The 18131-nt window shown below is 42.0% G+C and overlaps 1 protein-coding gene across 3 annotated transcripts in view; it reads right to left on the bottom strand.

Moving 5' to 3' along the window:
- The window catches only part of wdr7 (WD repeat domain 7), a 102634-nt gene that overhangs the window by 31112 nt on the left and 53391 nt on the right, over positions 1-18131 (bottom strand). For all 3 annotated transcript variants that reach the window (XM_076758006.1, XM_076758008.1, XM_076758007.1), the window contains one exon: positions 15501-15614. In XM_076758006.1, the coding sequence (XP_076614121.1) occupies positions 15501-15614 (114 nt within the window). The remainder of the gene's footprint in view (positions 1-15500; positions 15615-18131) is intronic.

The following is an 18131-nucleotide window of genomic DNA, read 5'->3' as shown; positions in this document are numbered from 1 at the left end:
TCTACAAATGTCTAAAACCATTAAAATGCAGTGAACCTGGAGCTTCTGGGACAGTGGATCCCCTCTGCCATCACTGATCATCATTATCATTATATATAGTGGGTCATAATGCAGAATAGTATACTACAGTACAATGCAGTTTATAGCAGGGATTCTGAACCTTTTCTGGCCTTTTCTATCTCCCAAAAATTATTAGCAGCACTTTTGGTTTTGTTTTTTGTTTTTTAAAAAGCTGAGTATTATACAATACACTATAGTTCACTATATAGCATGGCTAATGAGGGCACATAATGAAAGTCTGATTTTCATTTTCCTTGTTTGCCAAATCTGCCTCCTGTTATGAATGTAAAGAGTAAAAGCCACAACTCCATCGCATGTCTGACACATGATAAGGAAAGTTCATTAAAATAAAAATTTGCAGGACTTGAAAAGAAATCAGAAATGTAACTGCTGTGCTCATTATTGGTTTTAATGACATAAAATTTGGATAGAATAAGAACATTGCAGTTTATTTTGAAAAATCTGAAAAGTCTGTTTATTTCCTTCTGTCGGGGACTTTTTTCTCATTTTCATTTCTTTCTTTTTCTTCCTTTTCATGGTGAAAGGTGGTTGAAAAAACAGCGGGCCTGTAAGTCTCCAGTGAGCCGATAACAAGTGAACAGGCACACTTCTATTGTCCTGGTATTAACCATTACTCTCTCTCTCTCTCTCTCTCTCTCTCTCTCACACACACACACACACACACACACACACACACACACACACACACACGTGTCTTATTGTCCCACTGAAAGCCTTTAGTCATAGTGCAAACACACACATACAGACGGTCATGTTCACAGACCTCTGAAAGGATTTTGGACACGTGCAACTGGAAACCCTTTTCTTGTGTGTGTGCGTGTGCATGTGTGTGTGTGTGTGTTGGTGGGGGGGCTCACCAAGATGACCCCAAAATAACTTCTTTTGTGTGTGCATGTAACAGGGTCTACACAGTGGGGAACTGCTGCAGCCCTAAGAGGAATACAAGAGTGTGTCAGACCAGTGTGTGTGTGTGTGTGTGTGTGTGTGTGTGTGTGTGTGTGTGTGTGTGTGTGTGTGTGTGAGTTTGTATGAGTATCACAGTAAGAGATGAGAGCTCCTTACACACCTTGGATCAAAGGCCCAAAAAGGACTGCATAGAAACTGTGAGAGTGTGTGTGTGTGTGTGTGTGTGTGTGTGTGTGAGCGTGTGCGTGCACGTGTTTGAATGTTTTACACTCCCACACACACCCTCTCACTACCTCCACCCTCTCATTTCTGTTTCTTATTTTCTCTCTCTCTCCGGATGAACGAGCACAGCATTATTATGGATTTGTATTGTACGGGAACAAGCACACACTCGCCCAACACACACACGGGCACACGCACACTCACAGACACACATGCATTCACCCACCACACACACACACACACACACAAGCACGCACGCACGCACACACACGCACACACACAATATTTGGGGTAAGGGGTGATCAAGTACACTGGGTGTGATGAATGGCGAGTGCAGCTCACTGCTGTGTGTACTTCCTGTGTATCTTTATGGAGTATTCTCTTCATGTGCTGGATTTGTGGATGTAGCATGAACCTAAATGATGGGAATGATTACTGAGAACTAAAGAAAGACGACTCAGGATAAAGGTTTACCATGGTAACCGCTTGAGCAAAGTTACAGACCAGAGTCTGTACTGATGAGTTAAAAACTCCCGAAAACAGACGATGAAGAATAACCCTGATTAACATCAGTATTATTTCACAGGGTTTACCGCAGAGCAGAGCTGTGGAGGAACACCACCTCATCTGAAATGAATAGAACCTCCTCTGACATGAAAAGAAAGTGTTCCACTCTAATGAAACATAACATTAAGTTCATTCTGTGGTTCGTTCAAACATAACATAGATTGAATGTTGTGGAATCAGACTGTAAGTTAGATCCTAATCACCCCATTCACTTTGTGACTTCATGCATTTTGGGTGTATCGGATAGCTATCTGATCTCAAAACAGCTAAACATAAATGCATCCAAGAAGTCTTTGGGATGGACTGACATCAAAGATGCATTCTAGCCACATGTTGAGAAGGTGGAAAAGTGTCCGTCTCTCCAAACATATGGAATCTTTACTCCTCCCAGGTGTGACGGAGTCAGTAAGCAGGTTTCCCTGTTTCATTAAAATGTCAGGACAAAAAAAAGTTCTATACACACTGAGCTGTTGAAGAATTTATCTGATCCATGATCAGTTCAAACACTGGGGCCAGATGCATAAACTCAGTTTAAGACTAGTCTTGGCTTCAGACTGGTCTTAAATTGTCAGTTTGGACTAGAATTGCTGAAAAAATACTAAAAATGACTTCATCTGAGGTAGGAAAGTTAGCCACCTCTCCTCTTGACTAAGTTTGAGGTGAGAGCTTTGTTGCTATGGTAACAATCTATTAAAGGTATACTGATCGTTCTTGGAGCAAAAAAGAAAAAGATAAACTTCATATATATTTATTCTGAATATTTGACAGAGTTTCAACAGTAATAGTCCTCACTATCAGCTGCACAGACCTTGACTGGCATGTAATGATTTGTTATCTGGCCTGTGTAGACACACACACATACAGTACCAGTCAAAGGTTTCACACACTTTGCCCGTTCAAGTACTGGGACGGTGTGTGGCTCAGTGTAAACAAAAGTGTACATACATGCAAACCCAGAGTGCATGTCATTTCTTTTGAACTGGTGTCAGCAGATCGCTTTGAAAGAGGGAAAAGGACGACAGTAAGAGTCGGGGCTAAAGCCTCTTTGACTTTAAGTCACTGGCATGAAGGCTTGGTGTTGTGCAGGAGTGTAATCATTAATGTTTTTTTGGAAAATACGACTGCACCAGTGTGATTAAAGAATACAGAAATGTATCCCTTTAAAAAAAAGGATTCCATTGTAATATTTTGTCCATTGTATGTTCTCAGTCCATTTGTCAGGCCCCGGGAGCCCCCTCCCCCCATATTTCCATACTATATCCTGGTGCTTTTTATAATGAGATTGCTTAAGGCCAGCTGTCATTTGGAAGAAGGCCCAGCGGCCGGCTCTGATAAATGGATTATAGATGGCATCCATCCCCGGGCCAGACTGGGCCAGTAGATAACAGAATTAGAGATAGACTCCCAACCAGAATCACTAAAAAGTTGAGATTTACAGTGAAAGAGAAAGTAAAGAGAGGGAGAGAGACTGTTCAGACAGACAGAAGGCTTCAGAGACAAAATCAAGACGTTTAGTTGTATATAAATCTAGTTTTTACAGAGAGGGGTGGGTAAGACAACCGAGTGTGGAGCACTAATAGGCCCTTCTAAAGAGTACAGTGTGTGATGTGAAAGTTGGTGTGTTCAATACCCACAGTCTATAAACAGCAACATTTCAGTCACACCTTCTGACGCCTGATTGGATGGACACTAATTTGTAGTAGTTAAAGTTTCTGTTAAATGTCAGGATATAGAGGTGGAGTCATCATTTTAACAGCGACTGACTGGTCCAATCTGACAAGCTCACTGATGATGAACTGATGAGCTTCAGTCCTCGCATCATGACAGAAAACTGTTAACCCACCACATGTTTAAACATTTAAAAATATAACTTATTATAGAGTATTTTATTTCCAAATAAATCTGATACTACAATTTACAAATTAACTTGACTAAAATGGTGACACGACCTAGTCCAGCCAAATAATACTGCAATAATACCTCTAAACCAAATAAAAGAACAGAGGAGTGATGACATGCTGATGCATTCAAGTGGGTTTTGTCTTTCAATATGCAGGTAAAGGCTGACTTAACTTTCTGTTTGGTTGAGAAAGATCTGCAGAGATTAAAAAACTACTGTCAGCTCCTCTGTGAGCATCTTCTGCATGCATTTAGAATGACTGTGCTTGGAAAATATGATTTCACTTCCCTCACTTCTTAGAACAGTGTAAAGGAGGTGATTCCATTAATGTGGCCACTCTGACTATGGGTCATACTAACGATTATAACCACTGCACTGCAATCAAAGCCTTTCAGGACATTTCTGTATCATCTATGTTGACCTCTGCTGAAACAGTCAAACTGGACATAATTACAAGAATGAGGTCCAGGAGAAACAACCAGAATTTTAGCAAATAAAATATCAAAGATGACAAACCCCACTGCTGACCATGGCCACAAGCGAGCACAGAGATGTAACGTTTTAGTGGTTTCTAGTCTTGCTGAAAATATTTCATTGCTGAAGCACGTTGGAATGTTTTCACACGTTGAAACCAGAACTTTCCTCCAAAGTAGAAGCTTTCCAAATGTACCAAAGAAAAGAGGACTTGAGACAGACTTGCTGAACTTTTATCATGCGTGAGATGTGAGGTTTTCTGCGGACGGTCCTCAGGTAGCATCACTTCCTGTCTGTGTGTACCTGCTGCCTCTGGACCTGTGTGGAAGGGCTGATTGATATTTGAAGCCTATCGATCTGCTTCCTTCACGACCGGCAGATCTATTATAATAACATTGCATCTAAATCCTATTTGTTGGCCAACCTGCTCCCAAACATAACCCAATAAACTGTAAGGGGGGGGGGGGGGGCAAGCTCACCTCTCTGCTTGCCTCAGCTTGGCTAAATCTTCATAAAAACCATGGATGGATCAGGATAAAAAGGCTCTCTGGTTGAAATGACATTATCCATAAAGGAAGGAATATATTAAAAAGGGGGCAGAGCGGTGTAATGTAACGACCTGTGGAGCCCATGCAATCACTGCAGAAATATGTCATGAAAAAGGAGAAAAAACTGAATGTTAAATGTAGGTTTTAAGCCAACATTTTATTTGCAAGAAAGAAAAAAAGAAAGAAAGAAAGAAAGAAAGAAAAGCAGAGCTGAAGACCAGTAATTAATATAGCAGCACACAAACACACGAGTGGGGTCAGCTCTCTATCAATTGATTTCTCATTGAGATTATCATTATCAAGAAAAAAAACATGGACATAAAATAAATATGCTTCTAAAGAACTTGCCCTAATAAAATCCTATGAATAAAATCTAACTGAAGTATATCTCCAGTGATATTTTACATCTTTGAGTTCACCTGTTTGATGAGGAACTCTTAAGTGGTCAGAAACTGTGACTTCCTGTTTCACTGGAGTGTAAATATGAGGCAAGAGGACAAATTCCCTTTGTCACTATGGGAAAGACGCAAGAAGACACTGACAATGTGCAATGAAAAGTTGTTGAGCTACACAGATCAGGATGTGGATTTAAGACTAAACACTTAAAATGGCCATTTCCACTATCAGGGCAATAATTAAGAATTTTAATGCGGCAAGAGATGATGAGAATCATCCTTGAAGAGGAAGCGTGTGCACACTGAGGAGGACAGCTCGACTGGCAATAGAGCCTCCAAGGATCACAGCTGGGGAATTGAAGAGGTCAGCTGAGTCTGGGGTCAGAAAGACTCAAACCTAGCACCAGACGCCACCTACATCACCACAGGTTGTTTGGGAGGGCTACCAGAAAAAAGCACCTACAGTTTGCCAGTTGTTACTGGGTCTTTCAGTGGGACTGGAGTGCATGGTCAGATAAGACCGAAATAGAGCTTTTTGGCTAAAAAAAAAATCAAAGGTTGGCTGGCATAGACAGAATAAAAGCACCTCATGCCCACTGTGAAGTGGATCTTTGATGTTGGAAGGCTGTCTTATTTCCCTGGACTTTTTTTTTTTTTTTTTGGATACAGGGTATCATGGGCTTCATCAAATACCGGCAGATATTAAATGAAAGCCTAACAGCCTCTGCCAGGAAGCTTAAGAGGGGCTGTGGTTGGACTTTCCAGCAGGACAATGATTCGAAGCACACCTCAAAATCAGAATGAAGGTTTTGGTTTATAGACTCTGACCTAAATTGGACGGGAACGGGCTCAGATCTCATATGTGTCCACCAACCTCATCACACATAATAAGATGGGACTGATGGCAGATAGAGGCTGCACAAAATCTTAATATTTTAGAGAAAAATATTTGTTTCATGGTAAGAATTTAATGCTTTTCGATCATGTGACTTCAGTGAAAGGTTAGATTTTTGTGAATATTCTGAATGAAAGATCATGAAGATAAATATTCTTATCGCATCTCATCAAAGCTGTCTGTATGAATATTTGCATACAAACGACAGCATTTAGCTATAATATCAGTTATTATTATTATAAACTACAAGTGTAATTGTGTTATATAGAACAATGAACTACCACCCATCCCTAAGTGAAATATGAACATATATAATGAAATATGAACATATATATAATATATAATTCATGTATCCATGAAGAGAGAAGGAAGGAACTTAAATGAACTTTACAGACATTTATGTTTCAGTTATGATAGCAAGGGTACATATATCTTGTTTTTTAGTAACCCTGTTGGGGAAATCAAACCAACAACCTTGCCATCCCTCCCCTCTCGAGCTGCACATCAACTCTGCCTCCATTGGTAATCAATGGGAGACTGGTAAAACCTGATCACCAGAGACTGAGGGAGGGGATCAATACCAGCAGGAATCTGATGTGAGAACGAACGAGGGAGGAAGAAAAAATGCTGTGAGAGCAAAGATTTAGTCAAAAAGGTAAAAAAAAACAAAAACAAAAACAGTGAATATACAAAAACTGGAAAAACAAGCAGGCAAACAGAAATGTAACTGAACGCAGCCTCAAGCCGAAGACGAGCCTTAAAATCTCTGGATCGAGAAAAAGTTGCATAAAACAAAAGAGCACTGCTGCTGTAGGAGGAGGGAGGAGGGTAAGCACTGTCCTTACAAATGTCAGGAGACAGAAAATCTGGGGAAATAATTGAAAAACACAATTAAGTTGATAGAGAAAAAAGATTTGAGTCCTGGAACGATGGCTGCCCTTCCAACCGGTCCGAGTCCATCTGAAGGTTAAGTGTATTTTACCGTCTTAAGACACAGACAGAAGAGCTATCTGTGCTCACTGGAAACACAACGCTTCAATTAGACGGTATGGGAGGGGGGTGGGGAGGGGGGTCAGGGGTCGTCGGCGGGAGATACCACCAACAAACTGAGCGCAACTTTGTAAGAGAGGGAGACCAGACAAAGTCAAAGTGCTGGTTTTATTAGTTCTTCAACTCCACATCCTGGTGATTTTACACCTGCTGACCATCCATCAGGTTTTAGATGGATTATCCTGCTTGACTAACATGTAGCTGTCTGACAGCGCTGACCTTTAACAGACTTAAGGCCCCTGCAGCCAAAATATGAAATGAACTTTTTTTCCCTAATTCATGATAACGTTTCAGTGAATATGGACAGAACAGTGAGAGAAATGCTCCCGTACTGCAACGACTCGGCTAAAATACATTTCAATCATTCCAAACACTAAGAGACATCAGGTAAATGTGACTCCAGTCATATTAGTATTTTTATTCTTGTGCATGACATGACTGCCAGTCCAAAACCCACAGCACTCAACATCATCAGCTACAGTAAAAGATGACGTTAGCTAGTGTGAGCTAGGTTTAAAGACCATGTGAGGCCTGCCACAACGTAGACTCCCAGGAATTTGAAGGTCTCCACCCTCTTTACCTCTTCCCCGTACATGCAGAGGTCAGAGTGCTCCGTTCATCCTCCTTAAGTCTATTAACTACCATGTGGTTTTGTAGACATTTGACAGCCCTCTGCTCCTGTAATAAAGCCTGACAGGGACTCCTTTTAGCACGACGGTGGACACCCTTTGAATTCCACTTTCTTCTGATTACAATAGATTCTATATTATGTTATTATGTTCTATATTATATTATGTAATTATGTTACCAAGTTAAAATTTTGACTTACTATCTCAGAATTTTCATCATTTGACTGAGCGTCATCATTTTGACCTGAGCTGCTCCCTCCCTCGTCTTTCCTAAAAGGCCTGAGTACAGTAGTGATGCAGGACAAATGCAGTATGAACACATGTAGGAGGACTATTCCACAGCGACAGCCCCCCCCCCTTTAACTTTCTTCACTCAGTGCTACTGTATGAGGGCACAGATTGGCAATATTAAAACCCGAAGTCTGATTATTTCATCCTCTGTTATCTATTATCTGTTTGTTTTGCAGTTTACTTTCCAATCTGACAGCTTGTTAAAAGAGCCAATATTTTCAGCACTGTGGCTGTCACACTCGTGCTGTTAATGGAGCGCACTGAAAAATGGCTCTGGATGTTAATTTCACTAATGCAGGGACAGTGGAGGGCCTCCATCATACCACTTCTTCATAAAGAAGGAATTATTTTTATTAGAGCCACCACAGCTCGGTCACACGCTGCTCTCGCTCACAGATGAATCAAAGCCATCTGACAGAATCTGATTTCCACTCCGCTAAATGAAAAGCATCACAGCTAAAGAGTGAGGGCTGCTGAGAAATGGAGGAGAAATTAGAACAAAGCTTGACAACAGATTTACTGGATAGTTTGTTGTGTCCAGCCTGAAGTATTGGATCAATCCAAGATGTCTGACAGATAATCCGAGCGGATTAGACACAACAGGCAGATCTCCGCGGTGAAAAGACAAATTATCTGAGAACATAGGGAGTCAACATTTTCCTGAAGTGAATCACTGCTGACAGTAAAAGTAAAGAAAGAAGCAGCAAAGAAGAGACAGAGACCTTGATGGAGGTTGGTAGTTTACTTTACATCACATAGACTTTAAGGGGCCTACTTTCATGGCAGCACAGCGACCGGAGCCAGCAGCTCTCTGACAGGTTGGTGTTTTTGCTCATCTGTGTGGAACTTTAGTGCCCAGCACAGAGGAACAGACAGGTGAACAGCACAAAGACAGGTGATGGTATCTTTGTGGAAAATGGGGCTTACATGTTGCCTGAGAATCAACTTCTCAGAAGCACATATGTGTTTCTGGCACAGCGTCTCTCTTGATTAATGATTTGGTGATTTACACTCCTTCATTCAGTCATGTGCAGACTACGCCAGGCTGCTGACCTGCACACAGCTGAACGCACATCAGACCAGTAAGGTTTAACTCGGTAGTCTGCCGTTTTTGTAGGAAATCTGGAATTACAGACACTCATTAACACGGCCTGTGTACCTGGAGGTGTTTCATGTTTCACTCTTGAAATTGTGCAAACGCTGTTGTGTCACATCAAGATGATGTGATCATTTATGACGTCAGATACAGTCGAATTAAGACTGAAACAGCATTGGACTGATGTGATCATAAGAACGGTGTCACCAACATTTTTCTTATTTCCACCATCACTGTATCCCCTCTTCCTCCTCCTCCTCCTCCTCCTCCTCCTCTTTATCGTATTTCCATATAAGCCGATTAGAGTGTCTGTTTTCAGTTTAAAGCAGAGTGTGTGATGGGCAGAGGATCTGAGTCTCTGAGGTGAAAACTGACCTTCATAATGACCAATGTGACTATTGTAAACATCTGGATCTGCCCAAAGGCCTGGACACTCACTACCTGTCTGTCTGTCTGTCTGTCTGTCTGTCTGTCTGTCTGTCTGTCTGTCTGTCTGTGAGCTGCAGCTCTGAACACACGTGATGACCAAAACATTCACCTGCATAAATAACATTCTGAATCTTGCATTCATGTGTTCCTTCATTTTCCAACCCAGCTCACCTTGTGTCAGGCCCCTTGGGTCAGTTTCTGAAATTGCTGTGGACACAACCACAACCTGCACAACTCAATGAACTTCACCAAAGCCTGTCAAAATAGGCCATGAAGGTGTATAAGGAGAAAAATGCATGCACCCTCGCTGACAACCCCCAAAAATCTAACAATCCAAATATTAATACAGTTAACCCATCACAATGCAAATGTTGGTCTGAAATAGGCTTTCATCTGGGAGCTGAGATAGTTAAGTTAGTTTAACAAGTTAGTAATGAAGCAGCCAATCAGGCATTCAGACAGTGACCCAGAAATCTAGTCATTAAAAAATGTCCATCTGTCTCCATGACTCTCCATCTACTTCTGTGTTCACACACACACACACACACGTGGACGCACATGGGCGCATACACACACGAATACACACGCGCATACACACGCGCATACACACGCACAAACACACACACACACACACACACACACACACACACACACACACACACACACACACACACACACACACACACACACACGTGGACGCACATGGGCGCATACACACACGCGCATACACACACGCATACACACGCACAAACAAACATACATACATACATACACACACACACACACACACACACACACACACACACACACACACACACACACACACACACACTCACACTCACACTCACACTCTCACACTCACACACCCCAAGGCCAGTGCTTTATCTTAGTGACACATTCATAAACCCTGACACACGCATACACACAATCACACACACTCTGTCCATCCCCCTCTTCATGTGCACATTATCACACTGTCCATTCAACCATAAGACAGGTGTGTGGGTGTGAATGAGCCTAAGTATGTGACAGAGCGCGCGAGAGAGAGAGAGAGAGAGAGAGAGAGAGAGAGTTGTAGTTATCAAATGTTTACTTGAGAGGAGAGGAGGCACTAGTAGCTACTACAGCAGTGAATGAATGTATATGTTTTTCTGTAATTCGGTACATTGTGTCCTTACTGAAATGAACAACCCTGGACATGCATAACTAACTGCATGTCCAGGGTTGTTCATTTCAGGGGAAATCATGCTCTAATTTTTGGATGTCCAGTTAAACAGATATTTTTTTGTTTGTTTGTTTTTTTGAGCCTGTATTGGATTATTTATGATCATCATCATCTTATCAGACATTATGGAACACCTTACTTCACTATACCACAACATGCAGTATTATTCTGCATCATACTGTGCCACACTTAATGATGCAATACTGTACTATGGCATACCATTCTATACTACACCACATCATACTATACCATAATATAACATAGAATACTATCTCAATTTGACTTGATCTGAATTGGTGAACAATAAATAAACAGTCAAATTCCAAATATGCGTTCCTATACTTAAACAAAGCCGATTCTGGTACTGATACTACAGCATACTACAATATGTTTATATAGTCCACTACACTACTGTACTGTATCACACTGTACTGTCCTGCTGTCTTAGGTGTTGTTATTTCTGTACCACATCCACCAGAAATACATTCCTGCACATGAATAATATTTGGACAATAACTTCACTCTTCGTCTGTAATATAATAATGCTCCCATACACCAGCTGGGTCCCACACTGTGTCAAACAGAAGAGACACAATCATCAGAAACAATCAGAGCATTTGGAGTCGCAGCTCAGACCATTTATCTGTCCATAGGTTCAATCTGCTGTGAGGAGAAATGTGATCTGACCCAAACGACCTCCAGGCTCTGATATTAGATTAGCAGGGGAGGCTAGCGTTTCAGCTAACCAAATCACAACCAGGCTAATGACACTGAGAGGTGAGGGTCAGCCTGCCCTTTGAACTCTGACCTCTATCTGTGCTGCTGTGGACCTCTCACAAGGACACTATTTTTCTTCCCTCCTACCAACAAAACAGGATGAAGGAAGTGATGTCAAATCGGAAATACGGCTGAAATTATCCATCTACAGCATAGTTTCATTCTGCATGTTGCTGGCTGGAATGAATAAGCTGATGATGTCTGCAGGGCTATGAATCCTGAAGGAGGCAGCACAAAGAACATGCATGTGTGTGTGGGGGTAGGGAGTGTCCAGCGGGGACCTTTGACCTCTCTGGGGTCAGCTCCTCCATCACAGGCAGAGATGGGATGCTCTCTCTGTTCTCCCTCTCATGTGTGGTACATCCTAGAAAGCATGCTGGTCAGGTTAGCCACTGGACGAACACAGCAGCTCATGGTGAGTGAAAGGCATCAGTATGGCGAACACCATGAGGAAGCAGATCCAGAGGAGCCTACAACGTCTTTTCTATCTATCGTTTTTGTTTCGCAGTGAGTTGCATCACTGGATTACGAGTGGTGCATGAGGAAAAATCACACACTCAAGCAAACATGCTACACCATTTGCATCACTGCATACACTGCTTGAGCCTCTGCTACACAGTTCCTTCATGAGTGCATCAGGCAGTACCCTGTTCCTGCACGAGGAACACATGCTGAAATAACTCAGGAATCATCCACTGCCCTGTGTGAACAAGCACAAGCTGCAGTCATCCAAGAAATATCCGCGGCCGAAGCGGTTCCTCTCACCAGCAATGGATGGACAGACGTCCAGGGCTACAGAGAGCTGTTATACTGTCTAAACTTTAAATCAGACCATCAATATAACATTGAATTCTTATGGATTTTTTTTTAAATTGCAAAAAATATTGTTCAGTGCTTATTTTGTTATTTGGAATTAATGTGTTGTACTGAAAATATAGCAAACCATGGACTTCTCTCGCCATTACACCCCCTACTCATCATAAATCAAATCCCATAAACTGCGACACACAGACATATTTCTCGCTATATTCCAGTGTCATCAGTTTATCACTTGTTTCACTCCACCCACTGTACACCATTAGTGTCTTTAGTTCATGTGTTCACTGTATGTATTATTTACTGTTCTTTGTTTATCTAGATGCTTTGGCAACATGTTTTTTATTCCAAATGTCATGCCAATAGAGATTCAGTTAACTAAACTGAAACGTGTGTGTGTGTGTGTGTGTGTGTGTGTGTGTGTGTGTGTGTGTGTGTGAGAGAGAGAGAGAAAGCAAGAGGTAGAGAGTGTGTATGTGTGTGGATGTGTGTGTGGGGGTGGACAAGGGTGCTGTGGATCCTAATGACATCCCCTGACACTGCCAGGGACATAATTACAGCGCGCCAACACGCACACGTGCGCGCACACAGACACGCACACGCACACCCACACCCACCCACACACACACACGTACGCACGCATGCACGCACGCACGCACGCACAGGTTTATGTTTGGACGTGTGTGTGCATGTCAGCTCTGGTCTGGGAGGTTTTGCAGCTGTGGCACCGAGCAACAACTGTTGTCACCTGCACATCCTGAACTCTGTGTGTGTGTATGTGTGTGTCTGTGTGTGTGACAGGGGAGACAGCAGACTGAGGTGATGAGTCTATCGCCGTGGTAACAGCCTGCAGCCAACTGATTCTGTGGCTGTCGACATCTCTGCCTTTTTTCCTTTGTCTCCTCTTCTCATCTCCTCCTCTTTTGTTTTCTCTTCTCTCCTCTTCCCCCCTTTCTCCCCTCCTGTCCTCTCCTACTTTTCTACTTTCCTGCTATTTTCTCATTTTCTGTCCTTGTTTCCTCTCTCTCCTTTTCCTTTCCTCATCTCTTTTCTCTGCTGTTTTCCTCCATTTCCCCCCCATCTCTTCTCCACTCTGCTCCCCTCTGTTCAGTTTCGGTCCTGAGAGGAGGAATGATGACAGCCACCCAGAGCTCTGCCTCTGTATGCCGTGTTGCATTATGACAGGAACGATCCGTTAACTGAGCTCCTCTTTCTGTCGCACATTATTCTGAAGATTCTTTTATTCTGAAGATCTTATCATTTGGTTCATACAATGTAAGAAAATTAAGAAAATTGTTGTCTATTACCTTTCTGTTGAAACCTTTTCTTAAAATGAAAAATGCTTAACATTGCTTAAGTCAATTGTGAAACATTATCTGACGATCTGCTGCTTTTCTCTATATTTTATCATCATAATGTGAATATCTTTGAAGACGGTTAACAAAAATAACACATCTGAAGATGTTGCCTTGAGTTCTCAGAACTTATGTTGAGCATTGTTTATTATATTGTGGCATTTAACAAACGTCACATAATTTATCAAAGCAATAAACTAATAGAAAATGAAAATGCTTGCTAGCTGCAGCCCCGACTTTGTCGTTTTAAGTGTTCAGTACTATAATAATAGCGCATTGTAGAATTATGTTGGTGACAAAAACAACAGATCTCTAATTATCTGAGTACTTACACAGTAAAACAGAGATACAAATAGAAATGGAAATAAAAAGAAATAAAAGTTCACAAAACAGACAGAGGAAGGAAAGGAAGAAGGAAAGAAGGATGGAAGAGAAAGTCAGTGAAACAGAGTAAGAAAGTTTGTTGTGTGATTTTTTCCTCCACAGCAGAGAAGATTCAGACTGTGTTTGAGGCATCTGCTAACAGATTTAATACTGCAGAGACTGAATGAAAAAAACACTGCTGTCAATAGGAGAAAAATGAGCTGTGAGAAATGATAAATTGTCAGACACATCTGTGATATTGACTGGTCTGAGAGAAGGATGGAGGGAGAGCGAAGGAAAGGAGGTGAAGAGATAGTGAGGCAGCGTTTTAGCAGTATTTTTAGAATATAACATTGTTGGGAGAATGTAAATTTCCCTGAAGACTGCAATGAAATGAGACGATGGTGATCAGCTGCTGCAGGAGGAAGTAGAGAAGCGAAGTTTACGGGGACTAAGCTGGAGGAAGAAAAAGGAAAAACTCAAAAGGAAAAAACAATGAGGGGGAAATCCAGTTAATCGCTAGATCCATCTGTCTGTCACCGCTAAACTTTCAGGGAAATGTGACAAAATACAAATGGACTGGAAAACGCTGTGTGTGTGTGTGTGTGTGTGTGTGTGTGTGTGTGTGTGTGTGTGTGTGTGTGTGTGCGTGTGTGCGTGCATTTTCTACCTGTACTGCAGGTGTCAGTCAGTTTCATGGGGAGAAATGTTTCTCACCTTATTGTGTATGTGAGTGTGAGAGACAGAACGTGTGTGCACACTAAACACCAAACTGCTTTTAACACCATGCAGGTCACAGCACACAGGCATTACACATGGGCTGTGTGGCACTGATTAGGAAACACACACACACACTCACACTCACACTCACACACACACACACACGCACACACACTGATTAACCCACATTCAGAGTCACCAGAGCAAGACTCTTTGATTCAGCAGCACATAAATGATAAATGACTTTTTAATGTTTCTCATATCAAACCAGATGAGGCTCCACAGGTCACAGGGGAAAATGATGCCTTAATTTTATACCTCAGACACACTCGAGCAATTCACAGTGACTTTAAGGAGAAATGTGGACAGCGGAAGTCGCTTTCAGACATGTTTGAGTCATTTCGGATCTTTGACAACATGTTGAATAGCCTCCACTGATTCTCCTCACACTGTCTGAATGCTGAGATTGGACCGGGTCAAGCTGTCTAGGTTTTATTTTCTATAGTGATCTGCAGGAGCCTAATATGTCAGGATTGATGGCAGCACAAATAAAAGAAAGTTCAAAAACAGTTTCCAACTACAGCGGCACTTAAAAGGCGTGGTCATGTCATCAGTGATGTCACTGCACAAACATGAGCACCTGCATACGACGTCTGACATCACACGATCAGCCTTATATGTAGAGTTTCTAAATGAGGCTAAAACTCCACAGTCCTGCTACATCTTCACTTTTTTAAAACATTTGAATTTTATGTCCCTACCTGCTGTGATGTCATCATCCGTGACGTCCAGTTCCTCCTCGGGAGCCTTGGTTTCTATTGGTTGAGCCTCAGGCGGAGGCGGGGCTGGAGGGGAGGGCTCAGTGGCTGTCCCAGCTGAGGAGAGAGAGAGAGACAAAGAGCTGAGTTAATATTAAAAATCAGCACGCACTGTCGCATGAAACAGACCACCAGAGAAGTGTTTGTGTCCATGGTTTGATGTTTAACTACAGGTGATTTCTCACAGCGCAGACATGGTGACAGACTAACGTACATGTGCTCGAGGCATTTCATCGCAGTGCACGTGCGCTCAAAGCACATGAATGGAAGCACGCGGATGACTTTTCTCACCCTGTTATGTGTGTACGGGTTGTTAGTGAGGTCATCACACTGGGTTTCTGTGTTGATCCTCAGATAATAAGGTTAACTGTCCTGGTTAAGTAGCTAATAAAGGTTTATTGAGGCCTCCTCATTATCTGGTGAATTAATGGAAACAGACACACACATGTGCACGTACACACACCTGCCCTCTCTATATTTAGTGTTTTCATTTAGCCCTTATCTCTCCATTGCCAATTAAAAGTGGCTTTTCATTAGCGGCTGGGTTAATGAATGATGCTGCACTAATGAATGAAGCGACTAAAGGTAACAGAGCCTACGCTGGTCTAATCTCTGGGAAAACAGCTTAATTAATGAATTACACACATGCATATGCACTAACACCCACACTTCTTCACACTCACACTGGTCCTCTGTGTAGGAAAACTACACCAGCCATAAAAAAAAAGCTGATTTTTGAAATTACATAATTGGAGTTAAAGGTATAAAATGCAGGAACTGTCAGTTACGTTTTCATAGCTTCCCCTGCAATGCATGCTGGTACCTGGTCGCTGCCTTTTCATCAAGTCTCAACCTCACCTGGCTTGGCTTGGGGCTAAACACCAATTGACCAAAGGTTGCAGCCTATAAACGTCCCAGCCACAGCAAAATAAGAAGAAAATAAGAACGCCAGGCAGAGGGCAGAGCGTCTCCGGGAAAAAAAAAAAAAAATACAGCACCACACACTACTAGTGGGTCATAAGTGATGATGGAGAGGTGGGTGTATTAATTGCTTTTTAGGAAAATCCTGCATAGCACACCTTTAAAAAGAAAGATAACAATAACAATAATAACACAACCATCACACACAAGTTCACGAGGAGGCCGAGAGCGCGCCGATAAAAAAAAACCTGTAATTACACTGTGTGCAATTACATTGATTAATCCTGGTTAACATTGTGCTTCATGTTCCAATTAACCTGCTCACACACTGCTGACAGCTCAACATAATGACTCTGCGCAGCTTTATATCACACACATGCACACACTCACACACACTCCCGCTGACAGAAGGCCGATAAACAGCCTGGTTGTTGATTATCCGTCTAAAGCGTTAAAGTGATAAAAACTTAATTGAACTTAATTAAAATATAATTGATGCTTCGCCGTGATTGGACGAAACGACTGAATGATGGTTCTACATACGCAGAGTTCTCCCTCACACTCAATTCAATTTCAGTCCACATGAGCTTTACTGACATGATGCACAGCAGTTTTCAGTGCCAGAGCCAAACACGGGATCAAAAAAGTTACACTAAAGATGCATGCTAAACATGATATTTTCTGATTGGCTGAAAGGTGTGTGTGTGTCATTAAGTGTGGTCCTGGAGAAACCAATTGCAGCAGGAACAACTATAGAAACGGTCAAATGTCTGTCTGTGGACAGATATTGTCCATGTGACGGCTTCACAGTCTTCAAGATGCCGTCATGAGACTACTTCATTTTAATTTCCACTACAGTGTCCAGGGAAGCTATGCAAACATGATTGGCTGAAAAGGAAGGAGCTCTGTGATTGGCTAAAGATAATTCCCTGTTGAGAAAAATGCATTCCTGAATCGAGGCACGGCAGGGGAGTCTCTAAACCTGTGTAACTTTTGCTGAAGAGCAGCCACTGTGTCCCTTAATGGCAGATTGACTTTTCCTTCATCTGCAAAGATTCTCTTGGGTCATTTTCTAAAAGCACATCATCATTACGTGACCTGCCTTTGAATTACGGTTATAAGCTAATATGCAATAGCAAGTACGGTTTGAAAGAAATGAGATAAAGGCTGAATTCCACTTTTACTAAAGATAGTGAGGACGTGTTTTTACTGGACATATCTGTTCACTGACGTAATAAATGTTTTCAGGTTATGTTTGGACAAATCAAAGCACTTTGTTAAGGTTGGGGAAATATGCCTCCCTTGGTTAAATATCAGCCACAATGAGAACCATGAGGTTTAATCAAATCACAATTATTCCCAAATCAAAAGGTTTTAGTAGTCTACACCTGACCACCTGCAAGATGTACATTTCATTTGACAAGATTATTATGGCATGGAACGGTTACTGCAAATAAACTATGGTTAAGGTGTGGTTCGGGTGAGGCATGTAGATCCATAACATAGCATGTAAAGATCGGGTGGTACGTATAAAAAAAACCTTAACTGCAGGCCTGTGACAGGATGCAAACTCAGATTTCTTGCATTAGAGTGGGTCCTCCACACGCCCCCACTTTCCACCTCACTGAATGAAGGACACACTACCTCCAGCAT

Source organism: Chaetodon auriga, chromosome 19 (genome assembly GCF_051107435.1).
Source record: "Chaetodon auriga isolate fChaAug3 chromosome 19, fChaAug3.hap1, whole genome shotgun sequence".
Classification (NCBI taxonomy): Eukaryota; Metazoa; Chordata; class Actinopteri; order Chaetodontiformes; family Chaetodontidae; genus Chaetodon; species Chaetodon auriga.
The sequence above is the reverse complement of the archived record's forward strand: the minus strand, read 5'-3'. Positions and strand labels throughout refer to the sequence as shown.